General features: G+C 41.2%; 1 protein-coding gene across 1 annotated transcript; it reads right to left on the bottom strand.

Moving 5' to 3' along the window:
- Positions 1–653: 653 nt before the first annotated feature.
- Positions 654–17869, bottom strand: vps41 (VPS41 subunit of HOPS complex). The gene is made up of 28 exons (XM_071921487.2): positions 17683–17869; positions 17259–17297; positions 13913–14020; positions 12405–12482; positions 9986–10060; positions 8913–8975; positions 8681–8746; positions 6830–6949; positions 6559–6705; positions 6390–6456; positions 5776–5873; positions 5540–5669; positions 5289–5404; positions 5029–5147; positions 4643–4724; positions 4321–4413; positions 4083–4210; positions 3849–3993; positions 3295–3336; positions 3154–3204; positions 2927–3064; positions 2731–2785; positions 2506–2646; positions 2261–2397; positions 1544–1643; positions 1406–1450; positions 1234–1313; positions 654–993 (listed from the first exon to the last, which is right to left on the bottom strand). The coding sequence occupies exons 1-28, from the start codon at positions 17701–17703 to the stop codon at positions 913–915; spliced, it is 2565 nt and encodes an 854-aa protein (XP_071777588.1). The 5' UTR covers positions 17704–17869; the 3' UTR covers positions 654–912.
- Positions 17870–20214: the final 2345 nt, after the last annotated feature.

The raw sequence follows: 20214 nt of genomic DNA, 5'->3' as shown, positions 1-20214 counted from the left end.
TGAAAGAAAAAGCAGTGCAAATGTAATTTCATTTTCTTTGCTAGTTAATTTCACAAGAACAAATAAGTCAAGTTCATCTATTTAGCCCTTCATCACAAAAGCATGTCTCAAAGGACTTTACAAGGAACAAACCCACCTAAATATAACTAATCAACAATCAATTACAAAACAAAATGGTGGAATGCAGTCTACAAACAAACTAAAACTAAACAAACCACACAAAATAACGTGTTGGAAAACATAACAGGCCTACCCCTATCTAGCCTAACCTAACCTAACCTAACCCTCACCAACCTTAAACCTGTAATGTTTGCTTGAACTTGAAATTGATTATTGAATGAAATCTTTATGTAATGACAAGATACGTTGTGTACTGTAGACGGTGCTCTTCATTTCTTAAAGATTCTAGTTATTTTTTTAAAACCCTTTTGATGAATCAAAGAATTGTTGGCAAATATTTTTTTAATGTACCGGTAATAGATAATGCACAGTTATACACCTGTACACTTGTTAAATTGACAGTTTCTAAGATAAAACTCTCTGAAATACCTCTGAGGAAACTTTTAAATGAATTCTACTTATACATTTTTAATTGATTGACTTGACATCAACTGGGTCGTTACAGATAAGACAATGATCAGATACAAAACGGATAGCTTTCATGTGACAGCATTTTATTCTTCAATCTGCAGACATTTCATCACCAAATCAAATTAGTGGCAAGCAGAATAAATATTGCATTGTACAGTTGTTAGATATCCACATACAGAGCTAATCCAATAAAAATGTTTTGCATTTTGCCAGTGTACGGTTCGGTGACTGAGGGAACGTGATATTCATTGATCAATGAACTGACAGCGATAGGGGTGAGACAAAGCATCAATAATAATACAGTGTGTGCATCAGTTCCCGTTACTTTTTCATCTCCAGGATTCCACTTCCCGGCCCTCGCCTCTTTGCACTGCAGATGTTACAAAACTGCACCCCAGGAATCTGAGAGGGGGGAGAGGGGAAAGTTACAGGATCCTCAAAACAGTCAAAACAGTCAAGACAGTCCTGTCATGGTCAAAGTTCTCTGGTAAAATAGAGACTGGGGAGGAAAATGGTGGGCAGATGTGATGAATGTAACTTGACATTACACAAAGATAAATATGCATCTTTTGTGTTGTGTCAGGGACATGAACAGACTGTGTGAAAGCTATAGAGAAGTGCAGATATTGTTCAGGTACTTACTGTTCCTGCAGATGGTAAACATTCTTTGTGAAACATGTGTCTGCAGTGAAACACCACCACACTAAAGGGCTTGGCCATATCTAAAACACAAATGTAAAGCATGAATGTACGATCAATAAATACCTAACAAAGGCAATGCGACATATACAGAGAGACCTCACAGAGAGCCCACCTGATGGTAATATTGTAGCATGACACGACTCGCAGATGTTCTCCTCTGAAAAAGAAAACCAGCAACAACAGTTTTATGCGTTCGGTTTCAAATAACTTTATCTCCGTTGCTTCTGCTTACGCATAAAATTGCACCCACCGTCCACCCGAACTCCTCTCATTTGTGTCCGGTGCATTTTCTGGAGCAGAGAGAGGGAGTCGGCCACCAGGATCTTCTTACATCCCTCTCTCAGCAGAATCTTAGAGACGAGGATATAAAACGCATTTCAGGGGAAAAGACTGAACTGTTGATCTGAGTTGGTTAATTAACAAAACAACAAAATGCTAATTATAATCATCTATTTAAAGGCAACATCCAGTCATCTCTTTTCATATGCTGACATAGTCTTACAGTTACAATACCATCACCACAAAACAATTTGTTTAATGCAAATGGCCAGCCAGTGGCTACATTAGAGATTTAACTGTTCAGATTTCTGAGTTGCTACAGGGGGTATTGAGGTGGTGATAACAACAGAGTAATAATAATAATAATAATAGAGAAAAGCCAGTGGCATCCAAATTATTAATAGTGATTACACAGTGTTTTCAATAGGGAGAGCAAAAATACAAGCCATTCCTATTGTGAAGGAGGCAGCAGGGAAACCTTTTCGTAACTGCTTTATTAATGAATACTCATTTCTCACAATTTGCTGCCTCTACTTTCAATGGCCTTACATCACGTTGGACTTAATTGTCTGTAAAAGATAATCTAAGCCTAAGATACTGACACAGATATTATTAAACCTGCTAGCCCCTTTATTGATTTTACTTGAGTGACAATAATGTAAGTTAATCTAAGGCAAGCGTCTCTAACCTGCAGATTGTAGTCCTGAAGGATTTTGACAAGTGAATCTCTCAGGTTTGGTATCTCCATGCCCTCCTTTATGCGATGGATGAGCAGGATGGGGTCCACATGTGTCCCAATATTATTAAGGAGGCCAGTGATGAATGCTGGAGAGACAACGATGGAGAGAGAAATAAAGAAATAGAAAGAAGGAGAGAAAGAGAGAAGCACAAACAAATGCTGGGCAGGGGTTTAGATAGGAGACTGTGTCATACGTGGTTTGTCAATAGAGTAAGAGATGAGATCCTCCCACAGCTCAGCATCATCCTGCTCTTTGGCAAACTCTATGGCCTTGTCCACGTCCCCCAGCTCCTCCATGATCATCTGCAGAGCTCGTCTGCAGTTCCCCATCCTGCCTGGGAGCAACATGTTCGATCAGCTTCCTTTTTATCATTTCAAAAGCACTTACATTAGGCAAACGGAAATTAATTAACACTCACTGAGCAGGAAGACCGTCTCCTCCACAAAGTTCCTCTGCTGACAAATCTCAAGAGCCTGAGAGAGAGAGAGAGAGAGAGAGAGGGAGAGACAGAAAAGCGGCAACAGAAAGACGGCGAGATAGGAAGTGAGATATGATTTGTAGCTCATGTCTTGTAACTTCTGGAAACTTGGATGTACGGTATGATGATGTTCAACCTTTTCCAGTGGGCAGTGGGTGCTATCTCTCAGGAAAGGCAAGAGATTTGGTCGGTCATACTCGGCATAGAGGCCAATCTGTCTCTCATGGTACTTCTGGCCTTTGTGATGGTCCCGCTTGAACAGTTTATGGAGGTACTGTAGGGAAAAAAAATCGCTCGACTAAGTGAAGATGTGAATTTATAATATTCAAATGTAATCGCAGGAAAAAACTGGCCTCAGCTCACCACATGCAGAAGCTCGGGCCTGTTCCCTAGTTCTTCCACCACTCGGTCCGTCTATAGCAGAGGAGACAGAAGCAGGATCAGTGGACGGTGTATTTTTACAACATACTTGATGAAAGACCAAGGCGAGCCAGGTACACATACCGATATCTTGTCCTCGTTGTCCAGGAGCATGTCGACAGCTTTCTGACAACATAAATTAAGAGAAAACATAATTCAGCCAGAAGTAGACCAGCAGCGTTTCCCTACAGAGATGCAGCAGCAGTGCTATAAAATACTATTAAACTCCATATGCAATTATGGATGGCATTTTTGGACAGATGATTTGATTGCAACAGGAACATCATAAGAATTAATTTTCTTTATTTGTCTTTGAGAGCACTCACAAAGATACTCAAGAGCTCAAAACGTTTTCAACACATTTATTAATGGCAGTAGGGAGCAGACATTTCGGAGACTTGAAACTTCTTGAGACTTGAGACCTCCTTTCCAAGCTCTGTGCGAATCATTTGGTTCTACGCATCCAACTAAACTACATATAAACGGAACGACGTGAAGTCGGGTGAGCGCAGTGTAGGCCTATCTCATTTATTTGGCTTTAAAAAACATTTAGCTTATAAAGTGACGAGGTAAAGTCGATATTAAAATGCACGTACTTGTCATTCTACATGTTTTCAGCCTATGTTCAGTCGTATTACCTCTTTATCAAAGTCCATGAGGAGTACAATCTTGTCTTCTATGGATGAGAAGAGGTTGTGTTTGTGGATCAGCTGGTAAACATCTTTGTGCCTCAGTCTCAGATAGATTTCCAAGGCTCTGTCATACCGCTGGTCGTATGTGTACCTGCAACGGCAAAAACAGGCCAAACAACGAATAAATTAATCCAGTCGCTAGTTATGTTCGAGTCATTCAATTAAGTACATCTCACTCACAGTTCAGCCAGAGTGGTGAGCAGTGTGCTGTTAGTGGGGTCCCTCTTCAGGTGGTCGGTGACCGCCTGAACAATGGCCATGTTGTTGTAGAGCTCTCCTGGCCATTCGCGGATCAATGTGGCGAAACCCTTTGCAGGAAAACACAGAGAGTAGACCGGACCGTCAGCTGATGTTTATCAACCGATGGATTAACACTGGATCAGTCAGACAACGTCAAGACTACGCGGGGACAAAGTACCTCATAATCAGTTTTGAGAAATTCGTGCAAGATCATTTCATAGATGGCCGGTCTGAGACGCAAATCCCCTCTGGGCAAATACTGACTAATGGCCTGGGATGGGAGAGAGGCAGAATGTGAGGTGGCGCAATATTGATGGGAGACTGATACTGGAGGAAGGAAAAAAGAGGCAAAACTTGCCAGAGAGAATACACCACATTGGGATGATAGCATTACATTTCAGAATCAATTCAGAACCAGAATCACTTTAATCATGAAGTACAATTAAGTTACAGAAATGTGTGTTGGTTGAATACTTTGAACCATAGCCATCCTGACCTACCTTCAACTGGCCAATGGTCTTGAACCTGTATACTTCATTCTCCCACAGTTCCATGTTTTTCCCAAGAACCTTTTGACACTTCCTGAATTGGAGAAAAAACATGAATCATTCAGATAGAAAATAAACAATGATCCTGTTTGGATTTTTTTTAGCAGTGTTAGCAGTGCAGATACTCGCTGTTGTATAGTCAATTCAGATTATTTGGAATGTGAATGCTATGCATCACATGGATGCACAAAAACAACTGTCTTTAGCTTCACCCCTCAATTTGAAAGCATTACTCATCTGAAAATGTAAAACAGACACATGACTCCTAGTCTGAGGGTTTTAAATATCCAACATATGCCTCATTCTGACTCTGTTCAAATCTGCTATGTAAATCCTACCTCGCAGCACTGTCATAATCTCCTTTCTCCACTAAGTGATTGATGTAAGCCATTCCAATTTTCTGAACTTCATGTCGCTTAATGTTTTTGAAGCTGATCTCTGCGGCCATCAGCGCCTCCTGTGAAAGTTAAACCAGCGGAAAAGGACATAAAATTAAATTCTTCACTTATGAAATCTTAATACAGCAATCGCAGAATGACAAGTGACGATAAACTCTTCGCAACATTCCTAAAACTCAACACCATTCAACAACATGAACCTCATATTTCTTCTTTTCAAGTAGCCAGTCAATATGGTCATCTTGGTCTCGCTCCTTGGCCACAACAATGTCTTTGGGGCTGATAATGTAGAAGAGCGATTCTCCCTCCGAATGTTCTGTTGATGAAAACACACTCATGCCTCTGCGTACTGTGCATCAAAGCTGACATTTGATAGTGGATGCATAATGAAATCAGAGCGCAGTAAAGGTTGTGTGACATTTTCCTCGAGGGCGGTTTTTTATAGTCTCACCGAGTCGGTAGTCTCTGCACTCGTTGTCTTGAAAGTTGCGCACGGTCAGCGCGTCTGAAGAGATTTCCTCACAGCTCTCTGGTAGAGGCTGGATGATGTCGAGACGAGGCCGCGCACGGAACTCCTCCTCCTGCTCTCACACACACACACACACACACACACACACACACACAATGAGCTATAAACTCTATTACCGTAGTTGCCCCTCCAATATAAATGCAAACAAGCATCATTACCATATGATCGGAGTTCTCCTTCACAAAGTACAGGGTGACAAGCTGATCGGCCAGCGGTGCCAGGCCACTGATGAAGAACTCGGTCTCAAATGCAGAAACTGTTTGAAACAGACCCAGAAAGAGAAGGTAAGGCAAAGGCATTATCCCTCCATTATGTTACATTCTGTCCATTTATGCATGAGGCTTGATGACAAACGGATCGTTAGAATACTGAATGTATTCGTCGCTGTTAGGTGAAAACTTAAAAATCTCCGTTTTTTAGCTTGACCACCATGCATTTTTTAGTTTATCCGATGGGGACTGAGAGGGTTTCAGTGCAAGGATGATAGAGTTTTCTCTACCCATAGAAGACCATGTAATCCTTCGATTGAAGTGAAAAGATGACAATCAACAAAACTGCATGAGGTTTTCACATGACAACAGTGAATACAGTTATGTCGAGTAGCATATATAGTCTTTTGTATTCCTTCCACTGTCACCTGAATGTGCTTATGCGACTGTTTGTTGTCAATATGCTCCTGCACTATTGACACCAAGACAAATTCCTGTACGTTTATTGCACTTGGCGGATAAAGTGATCGGCATCCTGATGGGGTGGTGTATTAAACACTCACCTATTTCCACATAGCGGCTGGGTAGATCTCTCATCTCTGTGGGATTTCGCTCTTTCACGGCACATATCTGAGGAGGAATAAAAACAATTACAGGATGTCTGATAAACCACGAAGAGTTGGTGTGCTTAATGACAAAAGAAATATTGCCTGTGAACAAAGAACAGCGAACCTTAATGGAAGAGCCCCAGCCAACAATGAGCGTGGCGTTGTCTTTCCAGCAGAGGCTGCATGGGTACATGTCAGGCCTCAGGCTGACGTTGTCCCGCAGCACGTTGGTAATCCGCTGTTTCGTGCTGATGTCATAGATTTTAACTCCCTAACAGAAACCAGGAGGAACAAATCATTACCACATTTACATACATGCGCTCTACACTCAATATTGTACATTCACACCACCACAGATTGTATTTTTGTAAGTATGACTGTCACAGGACTCTTACCACATTGTTGGCCCAGGCAATGAGGTTCGCTCTCCACTGGATATTGGTGATGTTGCCCTCACCCTCGTGTAGAACAGACGTCTTCCAGCGATTCAACCAGTTCCTTTCATACAGAAGCAGCTTAAGGAGGGAACAATGAAAACTTTTAACACAGCACAGCATCTGAATTAACATATCTTTGCGTTTCAAAAAGTGCACCATCAAGTTATATCAGCAAATACTGGCGAGGACCGCAGCTGTGCAGTCCTCACCAGTAGAGGGCAGTAGATGAACAGTGCATGGCTTTGCACAGGAGCAGCTACAGCCAGGAAGTGTCTGGGAAATGGGTGAAGCTGCCTTATAGATTCAAATGGTGGGGAAGTTTCTCATTCACTCTGCTAATAATGAGGCAAAGTCTGATTCTAGTCCTTATGCAAGGTCTAATTACACTTCAGAGCATTTAGGCGCACAGACAATAAAGATAGATTGTCATTAGACTCGATCGCGATGAGAAAGCATTAGCTTCACATTCACAGTGATGGAAGAAGTAATTTTTCAGATTCATACGGCCGATGTAATTTGCAAGTACAAAATGATTTGAAAACCATAAAGAAAGGGTTTGAAAAAGTGATACATTACAAGCATGATTTCATATATCATTCCAGCTCTCACGATAATGGCTACGACTTCTTCAGGCTGCACACCATTTATTGTAGTCATTGTGGGCAAATTACAGATCGGTATTTGAACCCAACTCTATCCTGTATTTTTGCATTACTATCTACTGTCTAGCAGTTAATGCTTTTCTCCTCACAGAGGTGCGTAAACCCAGTAACTATGCTCAAGAGCGTAGTTTGAGGTTTGTGTTTTTATCCCCAGTGCAGTGTGGCGGGGCGGCCACAGTGCCATTTCATCAACTGCAGTTCAGGGCTTTATGTTCAGGCCTTGTACATGCTGTAGAGCACAAAGCCTGTCACTCAAATTCCCTGCATTTTTTACCGTCTTCACCATACAAATTGATATATAAAAGGCAATGTGAATATTATTACCAAGGTGGTGGAGAGAAGGTTGCATCGCCTCTTTAATTCAGCAGTTGGGCTATGTTAATACTAAACAGTTTGCTCCACAAAGAGATGATATGACAAAGGAACTGTGGAGACAGAATTGAATTGCCTTTGACAGGATGTGGCTCCTGTTGAGGCTTATTGATTTTCATCACAGGCACCTTGTGGAGGCCTTCACCACTTGGAATGGAGAGGAATCAGCGCCAATTGAAAGAAAATGGTAAAGTAACACTAACAATGGGGGTTTCACGAGAAAAAAAAAGTTGTTTTTCCCTCACCGGTGTTGTATATATGTCGATATACTTTATTTATGGATGGTTTAGCATTGATGCCATGCCAGTGCAGTTTTCTATAATGTAATTGGTATTTGGCGATGTATATTTGGTTTTATTTTTGAAAAGAAAATAACAAACTGATATAGTTGTACACCTTCCGTACTGACATACCAGAGAAACGTTCATGAAAGAGATCACTGTATGTGCCCGGAAATCCTAAGACTATGTACCCTCTTGATAATGACATCTATTTGCTGTGCTTGTGAAGCATTGCCTTTCAAACACTGTTGAGCGAACAGCACTTTGTGAAAATGGGCTGCTCTCCCGAGAGCACTCCAGAAAAGAGACAGAAAAGTAAGAGCCTTTCACACCAGACAAAGGCCCAGCGTAGCCTTCAGCCAAGCCAGAGTGAGAAGGTTTGCCGGATTCTGTTTCTCCCACACACATAATGAATTATTGTGGCAGGAAATGGCTAAAAATGGTGAATACCTGTAAATAATGACTGGATATATAAAAATAGTAGTCAAACTTACCTTGCTGCCTCCAGTGACAAACTGTTTGTAGTTTGATCTGGTGAACTGAGGGTGTAATGCCACCACCTGCAGAAAAATACAAGAGGACCAATTAAAACATGTTTTAACTATCTTAGAGTCTGAAATGTGAATTTTTTTTTTTTTGCCATATGCCTCTAATGGCAGCAGATGTATAGTAGGACATTGTGTAAGTATGCAGGATATATTTTTAAAACTTGAGAAATCAACTTACTTTGATGGGACAGTCAAAGTTCTCGTGGAAGCCCTCTCTTGTATAGAGTCCAAATACTTGAACCTGAAATAGAGACAAGATGGCAGGATGGCAAGCAAAGGCGAATAACTCAACATTTCTGCTTTAATTGCTGCGTCTGCACCTGTCTGAGGCCAGCGGGGGGAATTGTGGTCAGGAAACACTTTGATTGGCTCCCTACTTCTCCGCCGGGTCACCAATTAGTGGACAGGTTGATTCTTTGAACCCTCCGGGGTTTAGAAACAAGGGTCCTAATCTTTGACTTAACCACTGCCTCAGATGGCTACAGCAAACTCTAATGTACCAACTAGTACATAACAGCCAGCTTTCCTTTATGTGAGGCCCCCGAAAAGAAGACAAAGTTTTTTAAAGGATGAATAATATGATGCTCTGCTGCAATCTCCTTTTTGAACTGCACCGGTGATTAAGGATTAAGTTAGATTTCAAAGGATTAACAGCCAACTGAATTGGTTGAGGGCAAACAATTGCTGTAGCATCGATTTTAATTGTCTGCTCCACTTTTTGTGCGACAAGATCTTGTTTTTGCCGCCAGAGTGCTAGTGATATCAGAGAGCATATCTTGACTGCAAAATCCATGAAGGATGGTGGTAATGATGAGAAGAGACAAGATAACAGCAAGGTGGAGAGCATGGAGAGGGTATCCACAGACAGCTGATGGCTGACTGACAGTTCAACGGATGTGAGTGCGATCCTTTCCCCACTCTTCAAATTGGCACAAGCTTTTTATAAATTCCCACATCATGAAAAAATGTGGATTTATGCGTACAGATATGGGGAAGATAAAACTCTGGGTTTAACGCTCCGAGAGTGAAAGAAGTGCCTTCTAAAAAAATGCGCTCTTGGAAATAACTACCGGGATGCCAAACCCCTCCCAGGTTCCACATCATTAGCATAACCTTTAACACTGATAAGATGAGTTTTATATGAATAGTAATCTGAGGGCGAATTATGAAAGATGAAAAACAGTGATTTGGCGATTCTTTGCGGCAGGCCCAAGGATCAGTAACCAGCGGTGATGAGCGGCGAGATCTCACCTTCCCATCCTCGGAGCAGATGCCCACATGCTCTCCACTTTCATCCAGGCTGATCTGGTTGATCTTGACTGAGCTCTGCGGAGACAGAATATCATGACATCTTTTCTAGAGGCAGGCAAATATCCTTGTGGCTGGCCAAATGTGGCTGGCTGACATTTTGCCTCACAAAGTGAAATGCCATAAAGTGGAAAGGCAAAAGTTGAGCGCTGTAATAGGTGTGTGGTCCTGTGTGGATCAATGCACAGAGCATGGCACTAACACTGCGAGGGTTAGGGCTTCCTTTCTCACTTTATGCACTCATGGCACTTTAGATAAAAGGATCGACCAAATGGCATAAATTATGGCATACGTCACACCTATCTATAAAGGGCTACCTTGACATTATGCTAAAGCTAAAGTGTAAACCAATATTAAAAGGGAAAACGGTCTTTTTTTGGCTCATCATACAGTATATTTACAATTTCTCCACTACATTTGGTTTACCTGGGCATTTGTTCAACGTGTCAGTTTGTCATGAGGTATGCATTTTAAATTATGTTCCGCCGTTCGCAGAATCCTGACCGACTCGCCAATCCGGCGCCATAATCCATCACTGAGAACTCAGCGGCGTCTCTTTTGTTCATAGAAATAGCTTCCTTGTTTCTTTCAGGCAATGACTTTGATAACCGGCAGCGAGTTCCCAGATAAGTAGCATTTGAATCAATGTGCTCAGCAGGAACATTACGGTCAGAAGTACTGGGACAGGGAAGTAAAACTGCTCCTTCGTGCTATGAGCTCATACAATTTGCAGTTTTGATGAAAAGAGATGAGAGTGTAGCAAATCACTGCTGACTATTTTTGTTCCTTGCAAGTTAAAATACTTTTTGAAGAAATATCCACTGTCAAAGTCATTCCCTCCAATCTCAAGTTAGCATACAAATATGGGGAATGTGAAAATGTGGGCCTTAATCAGATATGCAAGACCAATTCTGGTTATATATCCCACACATGCATTAACTGTGTGAAATTTGCAACATGTCAGCATTACCAGATGATTGATATCTTCCTCCAAAGTACTCTGTAAAACCCCCAATGCCGCCTTTTGCATCTGAATGCACACCTATGGGATCTCAACAGTATAATGGACTCTCATACTGTAAATTGGTACTGTGTGGATTACACAGAGTGACAATGCCCGCATAAATGTCCCAGACCTGAGTTTGTGTACCAGCCAGGTCAAAACTATTACCCACTCACCATCACTATGTCTCATCTTACAGAGTGTCTCTAGAGCCTGCATTTCCCTACTAAGCTATAGGAGAATTAGCCAAGCACAGCTCCTCTGCAGAGGTTTGGCATTGTATACAGTTCAAGGTACAGTGGAAGCCGGGCGATTTTGGCCGATACACTGGAGCCTCGACATTCTGTCTTCATTATAGTCATTCTTGTGTTCTACTGTGCCAAGGTATTTGGAAACATACAATCCAACCCAACTTCTCACTGAGATGTCTGAGACTGACTTTTGGGCTTTTCAGAGTGTCAAAAAGGGATCGAAAATCTGGTCACGTTTATGGGTGAACATTAGACTTCTATTGCCTGTCATCAGCTCACTTATCTTGAGAGCTAATGAGTGTTTATAACTAGCAAACTGGCTAACTAGAACTAATATTAGAGTTATATTTCTTTAGTATTAATCTCATTCCCTGGTGTTTGTACTCCACCTTGAATGGAGGCTTGAATGGCATGCTGGTGGACATCGTATGCATTATTTCACTGAACTCTGCTTCTGTTACCTCAGATGTGTTTTACTGGGGAACTTAAGATAAGATGAAACTTTAATGATCCCCATGGGGAAACCGTTACTTAAAAACAAAGAAAGCAGAGTAATGTAGACAGGCAACGTAGAAATTCTGAGTTCAGGGGATGTCTCTGGGGATTTCTTTTTCTTTTTGTTCACATTTTTTTAGAATGATTTGACAATGCGTCTTATTTTGACAAACATAATGAAAATTCACACTCATGGTCACAGAACCCAGAAGGACATGGAGGCAGGAACAACGATATTTTGAAACTTCTGCTTAATAAGATGACACACCATTCCTCTACTAGGTTACAAATGCATTACAATGTATCACAGGATCACCTAATTATAGCTGGCATAAGGATTGTGTCAGTATTCATGAATGTTAAAGAGCTTGAGAGTCTTGTTCAGACACTGAGGATGGGTTAGAAACCAGAAGTCAAGGAAAGTGTTAACATCCTTTTGTTAGAAAAAAGAAATCAAACAAAGTAAAATAGAGCTGCAATGAAGGAATTCAGCCCAAAATATTTCTTTTCTGCCCTGAATGGAATGAAGTTACGCTAGGCCCAAAAATTTGTAGTCATCCAGACTCAAAGGACTGTAAAAAACCTTCAGCACAATGGTTCTTAAAGTACTCACAATTTCAAACTTCTGAGTTACATTCCCTTGGATGTCCAACAGGAAGACCTTTCCAAAATGGGTTCCCAGGGCGAGAAACTGAAATGGGATAAATATGATGTAAATTGAACGAAAAGACACTTGAAAACATTTCAAATTTCTGGAAAAATCTTGTGCTGATGAAGGCTATGGAAGGGGATAAAAGCTGTTTCTTGGAGCTGCTGGGAGGCGGGTGGAGTGGGGATTGGGTGGGCTTGGAGGCAAAACTGTGAAATTACAGGGGGTGGAAAAACCCTATTTATTAAAGCAGGCAGTGTGAAATGGCATTTTTTTTTTCTCAAATTAAAATGCTTAAGCATAATAAATGCACTGTACATCTGACTTCTTCCCATGCAACCCGACCTCCTCCCCTGCCCCGCCATAGAGCTATTATTTCTACTGAGCAGCAACTGGTTTCCATGTTTTGTGCTTCAGCAGAAGTGTGTGTGCGTATGTGTGTGTGTGTGGGTCCACTGGGACAAAAGAATTATAGAAACTGGGGGCTTTTGGCATTAGATTAAGTGTGTGTTCTTCCACCCAGCCCCCGCTCCAGTCCCTCCTCCTAATCCCCCTCCCCTCCAGACCAGCATGTGGATGTGCGGTGAGCCCACCATGCTTCAGTGCAGTCTATAATGAAATGCTTATATTTACAGGCACAGCTGAGCATGTCAGACAGAGCCCCTGCAATCTCCCCAAATAAAATAACCAAAAATAAATAAATAAAGGGGTCAACCTTGTGAGGCGGAGCGACTTTTAAAGGGATTTATCAGAATGGAATTGTTCAAATGAAATTCCGATTCAGGCACTTAAAATATGAGGCAACATAAGGCAATATGTGCTGCTGGTGGCTTTAAGGTTCCTGGAGTTTGGTACGGTGGGGGCTTGTGTGACCGTACAGGTAGCCGCATGGCAGCAGGTACACATGCACAAGAAATCCCAGGAAGAAAGACAGTCAGATCAAATTTAGAATTTCAGCAAAGCAATGTCTCTCACCGTGGCATGGTTTGCTTTTTGGAGGAAAAAAAACAAAAGTGGGGGAGAAAAAGAGGGAGCGAAATCCTCAAAGTAAAAATAAATAAATGAAAATCAATAGCGGTTAATAAAACATCAGGTGAGGAGACATAACTGGGTATGACTCGTGCTCTGCTCAGGCGTGCATGTGTGCGCCTGGTGCCACGACGATTAACCATCTCGCCGAGAGTGGCCCTCTTAAAAATATCAACATGCAACCAACAGAGGAGAGGAGCGAAAAATATGGAAGAGTGGGAATAAAAAGAGGAGAAGACAATGGCGCCTGGTGTCTTCGGATGTAGCTCCCAGAGAGGAAATAGAGGGAAGGTGAGAAAACAATGGCCTGCCTTTACAGATCGAATAGAGGGGATGGAAACTGACTTTGAATAGGACATCTCTCAAATGTGTACATAAACAATGTGAAATCTGTGCTTGAGATGTGTGGATTTCCCTCGTGGCTTGTGGATTATGACCTCTACCTTGTCATGGACAGTCATACAGCTGGCTGCATCCTTCTGGAGAATTTCCGTCACCCCGTTGGAAAGCCTCTCATATTTCAGCTTGGGCTCCTCCTCGCTGTCCTCCTCCTGGTGCAAAAAGGAGTACTAGTATCCTTAGATGGACCCTCACTATAAGGTTTCTTACACTAATTCATTAAAGAGAACAGTTGCCCTCCCAAACAAGACTATAATGCTCTTAAGAGGCATTGACAATGCAAAAAATGCCCTTCTGAAGTCATTTAATGTTGTATTCGGTCTTAAAATCTGATCTTAGTAAAACAAGTGAAAAGAAGTCTGCCAATGCAGTGAGATAACTTCAGTTGCTTCCAATGTATTTAATCAGGTAACACTGTCTTGAAACAAGTGGAGTGATCGACCACATTTCAAGATTTTGTCACTCATTTCAAGGAAATTGTTACAAAAAAGTGAAATTACCTCACCCTGTTGGTACATTTTTTCCACTTATGTCAAGAAAGGTAAGAATTTAGGACATAATACAAAATTAAACTAGTCCTATTTGTTTTTTAGCTGCAATAAAATCATGCAAATTCATAAGATCAACATAAAAATCAGATGTTATAGTTTTTCCATATATAGCACAGCGATCTTGAAAATGAAATGGCAGCTATAATGTTCAATTGCAAAATCCCATAGTATACAGCATAAACAGGGAGTCCTTAATAGTCTTCATTCATTCTTACAACAATCTGAAATCATCAACAAGTAATATGTGACAGATATATTACGCCAAAACAGTCCATTGTCGTTGTCAGGTGAAAACCTTGTATCTCCAAAATGTGAACTTCTCAGGAACTAGGAAAAACAGCCTTGTTTTCACCTTGAGCACCATGCATTTTTCAGTTTATCCAATGGGGTTGGAAAGAGTTTCATCTGCCCAAGGGCCGTACATTTTTTTCAATCCGCTGAGGAATGTGTAATCTTTCAATTGAAGTTAAAACATGAAAATCACAAAAACTGGAGTTACAGGGTTTCCACACGGCAGCAACATGCAACTAATCTATTTTTGGAAGGAGGCTGGTATCACATCCACGATGCCCACCATCACTGCCAAAGTGCTGCTGAGCAAGACACTGAACCCAGCGGTACTGCACTATGGTCGACCCTGTTCTCGCCTCTATGAAGAAATACATACAGTATGTGTAGGGGGCTTTGCGTGTGTGTGTCAGGAGATATATGTGCAGAGACAAATTCCCATTACCTTGTGTGAAATTTAAGATAAAGTAATTTTAATCTTTCCAAGAGATCATTCATCCCCAGTGAAAAACATGAATTTGGTCTTTTCATAAACCAAACTTAGGGTATTCTACTATGCTACACTTTCCAGCACGGGCCAACATTTGCGGCCAGTCACAGCCTGAATATTACTCATAATTCAGTTTATAACCAATGCTGCACAGTCTGTGGCTGCCCAGAGGGTGCATCAACTCAAAACATTGTCTGCCATTATGTGCTACTGGGTTGGAGGTGGGGGACAATAGCGTGGAAAAAATGTTATTTTCAAAAACAATCCTTTCCCACTCAACAACGCCATATCTAGGCTATTTCCTGTGTATTCTGGTTGTGAGATTTCTGATGCGAGGGCATTTGTCACGGGTTTCAAAGGCGTATCAAACAACAAAGGCAAACTTCATCCCCAGAGAGAAACTACCCATTTTCAAACTTTTGCCATTTGTTGTAAGTTGCCCTTTGTTTTGTCAACTACTGAGTTGCCTTTTGTGCTGTTAACCACTTTTGTCACCCCACATATTTTGCCTATTGGCAGATGTAATACCACAGGCTGAACATCCCCCTTGTGTCTCCATCGAGGATTAAGATATAGGATAGGATAAATGGGGGAGGGGGTGAGGCGGATGTCCCCCTCAATTTTAGGAAAAGGATGAACTGCTACCCTCCCACATTTGAGTTTTATTTGTGATTGGCTTCACAAGTGCAGAAACCCATTTGACAAATAGAGCTCTTCCCTCTTTAAGAAAGTTTAGATTGAGCTCACACATTGTAAATATTGTAAAAAAATAGGCTAGATTTTCACAAGGGAAAAACCTTTGGATCAGGGTTTCAGTTTAGCATTACCTTACTGTATTTCACATTGACCAATAATTCTCTCGTTACTCTCTCTCATACCTGAATCATTTTCTTGTGTAAATTTGTATCTTTTGTTACAATCTACCCGATGAAGTGAGGGAAAACTGAGTTGCAATTAGGCTGCTTAGTATGCCGGTGTTGTTTGCTGCTCAGGGTTTGATACAGAGTGTGCTCCCACAAAGTTTAAATGAATCCTATTCCCTTGACTAGACAGATCAAGCGTGGGAGCAAATCAAAACAGAACAAAAACTGTGACAACCAGGACTAGACATTACCCTATTCTAATGTCATTAGGAATCATTTAATGATTAGATTGGTCAAATTAGAGACCTGGAGCTGAGCATGGCTTTGAATTCTCTGAATCTGGACAGACAGTTGTTGTCAGCCTGCTCATTTCCTCTCTGTCCTAGCAAAGCCCACAGCACATAGACCCAGTATCCAGTAAGGCTGCAGCAGGCACAGAGAATGGCCGAGTTACATTGCAGTAGCTTAAGTAAATAATCAGCAGCTTGCAGCCACTCAGAGGAGACATACAGTCACACAGTCCCTGGTGCTTGTTCAGTGTGTTAGTGTGCTAAAGTACTATTTTCCTTTTGCCCACTCTTACCTGTTTTCTTTAGTGGGATGCAATTGTCCAATGCAGCCTTTCCCTGATATTTCATTCTATTCTCTGCTTCCTAAAAAGACAAGATCCCCTTCCTACTGGGTTGATGTGTTAGGCTATATTTTATTTAGCCTTCTAGTGATTCTCAGAAGCACAGGTGTACTGCTACATGCTCAAGCTCAATCATAATGCTGATGGATCCGGAGAGCTATCTGTAATTCATGAGTGTTTGACAACTCTCAACACCTGACAAAGATCCTTCTGGGATCAAGCGTTCTTGATAAAGGCTGGCTATGTGTTACAGCCCTTTGAGTAAGCAGCAAGCTCTATTTGAGTCCAGAAATCACCCATGCTTGACAACACCATGCACACCGCAGACACAGACAGTGTGTTACTGCTGATGCATTTTGGCATCAGCTGACGGAATACTGACGGAATTGCATGACAATTTTAGGAGTAATTTCATCAAAAAAAAAAAAGTTTGCTTCTATAGGGTCTTAGTAGAAGAAAATAATTCCCAGTATATACCTGCTCTAGCCCCAATATGTACTGCTCTCTAGTTGTCTTTATGTAGGAGAAAAAGAGTACAGCACAAATTGATGTTAAGGTGTTTCTTACCTCAGACTCATCTGTGAATTCCTCACTTGGTTTCCTGCCCTGAATGAAGAGAGATTTTGAATGGCTATCAACAATCTGGCATTAAATATTTTGAATAAATTAAAACACCAAACCATAGAATAGTGTCACATTTGAACTTGAACTGATACCGTTTTAACTCAATCAATTGTGGAGGTGTATAAAATAGGCAGGGCACTGCAGCAGCTGTGACATTTCTATACAGAAAGCTACACCCAGAAATCACACCACTCTAACGACAAACTGCTGCTTTCCTTAACATGCAACAAGTTCACTGAATCAAATAGCAAATATACCGAATGCCAACTGATACTCACTGATCACTGACATTCCTCATCTAACTAGATTTAGCTAAATACAGATAACCGTTCACATTAGCCAGCTAACGTTAGCATGCTGTGCTTACCTCATCTTCCACTTCCGCCATTGTGATATTATATCGAAAGTAAATATATCTCTCAATACTAAGTGAGAGAGTGCATGCTAAAAGGGGCGATCTAGCGTAGTGGAATAAGTTAGACGGCTAAAATATCCAAATATATACCACAAAGTGCTCTTTGTTGACAGAACCTGCTGCCACTGTCATGAGTAAAATCACATGACCGAAACAAAGCCGTGAGGCATTATGGGAAATGCAGTCTCCCTCGTAAATCCAACAAGGCAGATGACGACGAACTAATTATTGTAGCAGTGAGCGTGATTGCCAATGAATGTCAGGTCAGAACTTGATTTTTTTTTTTTTTGTTATATATATTTCTTTGTTATATTTGCATTTACCAAAAACTCTCAACTGACAAGCACGTAAGCAGCGCTAAGCTACTTTTTACTTGTTTTTAACTCTCCTAATAGCATTTTTTGCTAGTTCTCACATTTTGAACCCACTGGAAAAGAATCCAGTTTTTCCCCACTTCCCATTTCTTTTCTGGGATGAATTTTAAAGCTGCCAACTACAGGTAGGCATAATCTATAAAGTGTAATATCATTCCTCTATTACAGACACCCTGCCATGTCCTATAATAGCTGAACTGATTTTGTCATGTCTGCAGAAAATTCAATAAAAATATATATATATATTTTTTTTTAAAAGTGTAATATCATGTCTTCATAAATCCTGAAGAAGGCTAATATACTTCCAAACTTCCCCCATGTGGATAGGACAGTTGATGGCTGTCTCCAGCTTTTTCTAAATCTATCAGCTATATGTGGTGGGGAAAAAATCCTCTGCATCCCCTGATAAACAAACCTGTTGTTTCCTTTTGTTTGTTTATGTCATTATTTTTTAAATGTCAGAGTCAGAGATCAAAACCTTAACATTGATTTTATAAAAGAAAAACCTGTAGTTGTCACCTCTAGTAGGCTGTGTTCATGCATGTTATGAAAATAGCTAATCAGGTATTGCATGTTGACACTGTTTTCAGGTCAATGGAAAGTGTGGCCAGGCTGCACATGGACATGGTGTCCAAATGAAACCATCTGACATCAGTTGACTCTCCTGTCCCGTCTTCACCCTGCAGGCAGCGCTGGCCTGAATCCAGATGAATGCTAAAGGTATGATTTGCCTCTTCTTTATTGAGATTGTGTCACACCCCCATCTCGCCTCATCCATCCTCAGGAGAATCCTAATGCACTGACACCGAGGGGGAATAATTTTTTCTTTACAATCTACTTAGCAATGATTTATTGATTGCGGCTTCCACCCTCATAGAGAATTACCGATCCTTTTTGGGAAATCAGATTTTCACACCTTTCATGAGTGTGTATGTGGCGCGGGTCTCTGGAGACAGTGAGGGGAAACTGACTTTGAGGAGAAGCCCAGGGTGGAGCTGTGTGTGTGAGTCTCTGCGGTGTCACTCCTATAATGCCAATGGTACGCCCAAAGGTGGCCCTGCGATTCCCTGCCCCCCCCCCACCCCATCTCTCTCTCCACCTCTCTCTATAGTTTTGCATTATTTATCGATTGATAAATACAGTGTCAAAGCGTTATCTCAATCTGCTTTCATTCCCTTTCAAACCTTCAGAACACATGATTAGTCCAGTCTCATATCATAAGCATGTCTGAGCCCCTCTAAGGTATAAGCACTTCATGGAGAAAAAAAAAAAAAAAAAAAGAAAATAATAAAAACAACCCTTGCCCTCTTAGGAGGAGTCAGATTAGTGCACTGAAAGCTTTGATGCTCTAGAATGTCAGCTCTGTGGATCGATTTAGCAAAAAACACACACACACCTGACCAATCAGAGGCTCCTATTTGTTGTGGACCTGCTGGGCGCCGTGGTTTACAAGCTTCAAAGAGCTCCTTTTAATACACTGCTTTGATAGCCCTCAGCCTCCGCTGACCCACCAACCATCCACCGGGGAGCATTTTAGCTGTAGTGGTGGTGGAGAGTAATAACAGTTGATCATATTAATGAGTAATGTGGCAAAAAAATAAAATAAAATCTTATCACTTGATTCCACTGGCCTGCTATTCCAAGAGAGTCTACAGTAGATACAGAGATGAGCCAGATTGGCTTTTAAGTTATTTTACAAATAATGCAAATCTGCCGCATTAAATCACAGTCAATCATATTGGTACCAGGTATATTTTTGGATGGTTCAAGGTAGGTAAACAAGTAAACAAAAACTAAAAAGAGAGCCTATTGGTGCCTTACATTCTGTGGGAAGTTCCACACTAAGAGAAAGGAGAACAGTTTGTTTAATAACCCTAAGGGGGAGACAAATCATCATCTACCATACCACATTAGACTGGAGGTCCTGGAGTATTAGGCCTATAGGCTAACACAGCAGAACAGATATATTGGTGCACCAGAATTATTGGTCAGTGTTGGCCTTTCACATCAGAACGGGCACATATTTCATTCTCAAAATTTAGCACATAAAATAAGGTTGTGGCACAATCGCTTTTAATTCATTTTAAAGATGGACACATTTACACCTTTG

The sequence above is a fragment of the Centroberyx gerrardi genome, chromosome 22, assembly GCF_048128805.1.
Source record: "Centroberyx gerrardi isolate f3 chromosome 22, fCenGer3.hap1.cur.20231027, whole genome shotgun sequence".
Lineage (NCBI taxonomy): Eukaryota > Metazoa > Chordata > Actinopteri > Beryciformes > Berycidae > Centroberyx > Centroberyx gerrardi.
The sequence above is the reverse complement of the archived record's forward strand: the minus strand, read 5'-3'. Positions and strand labels throughout refer to the sequence as shown.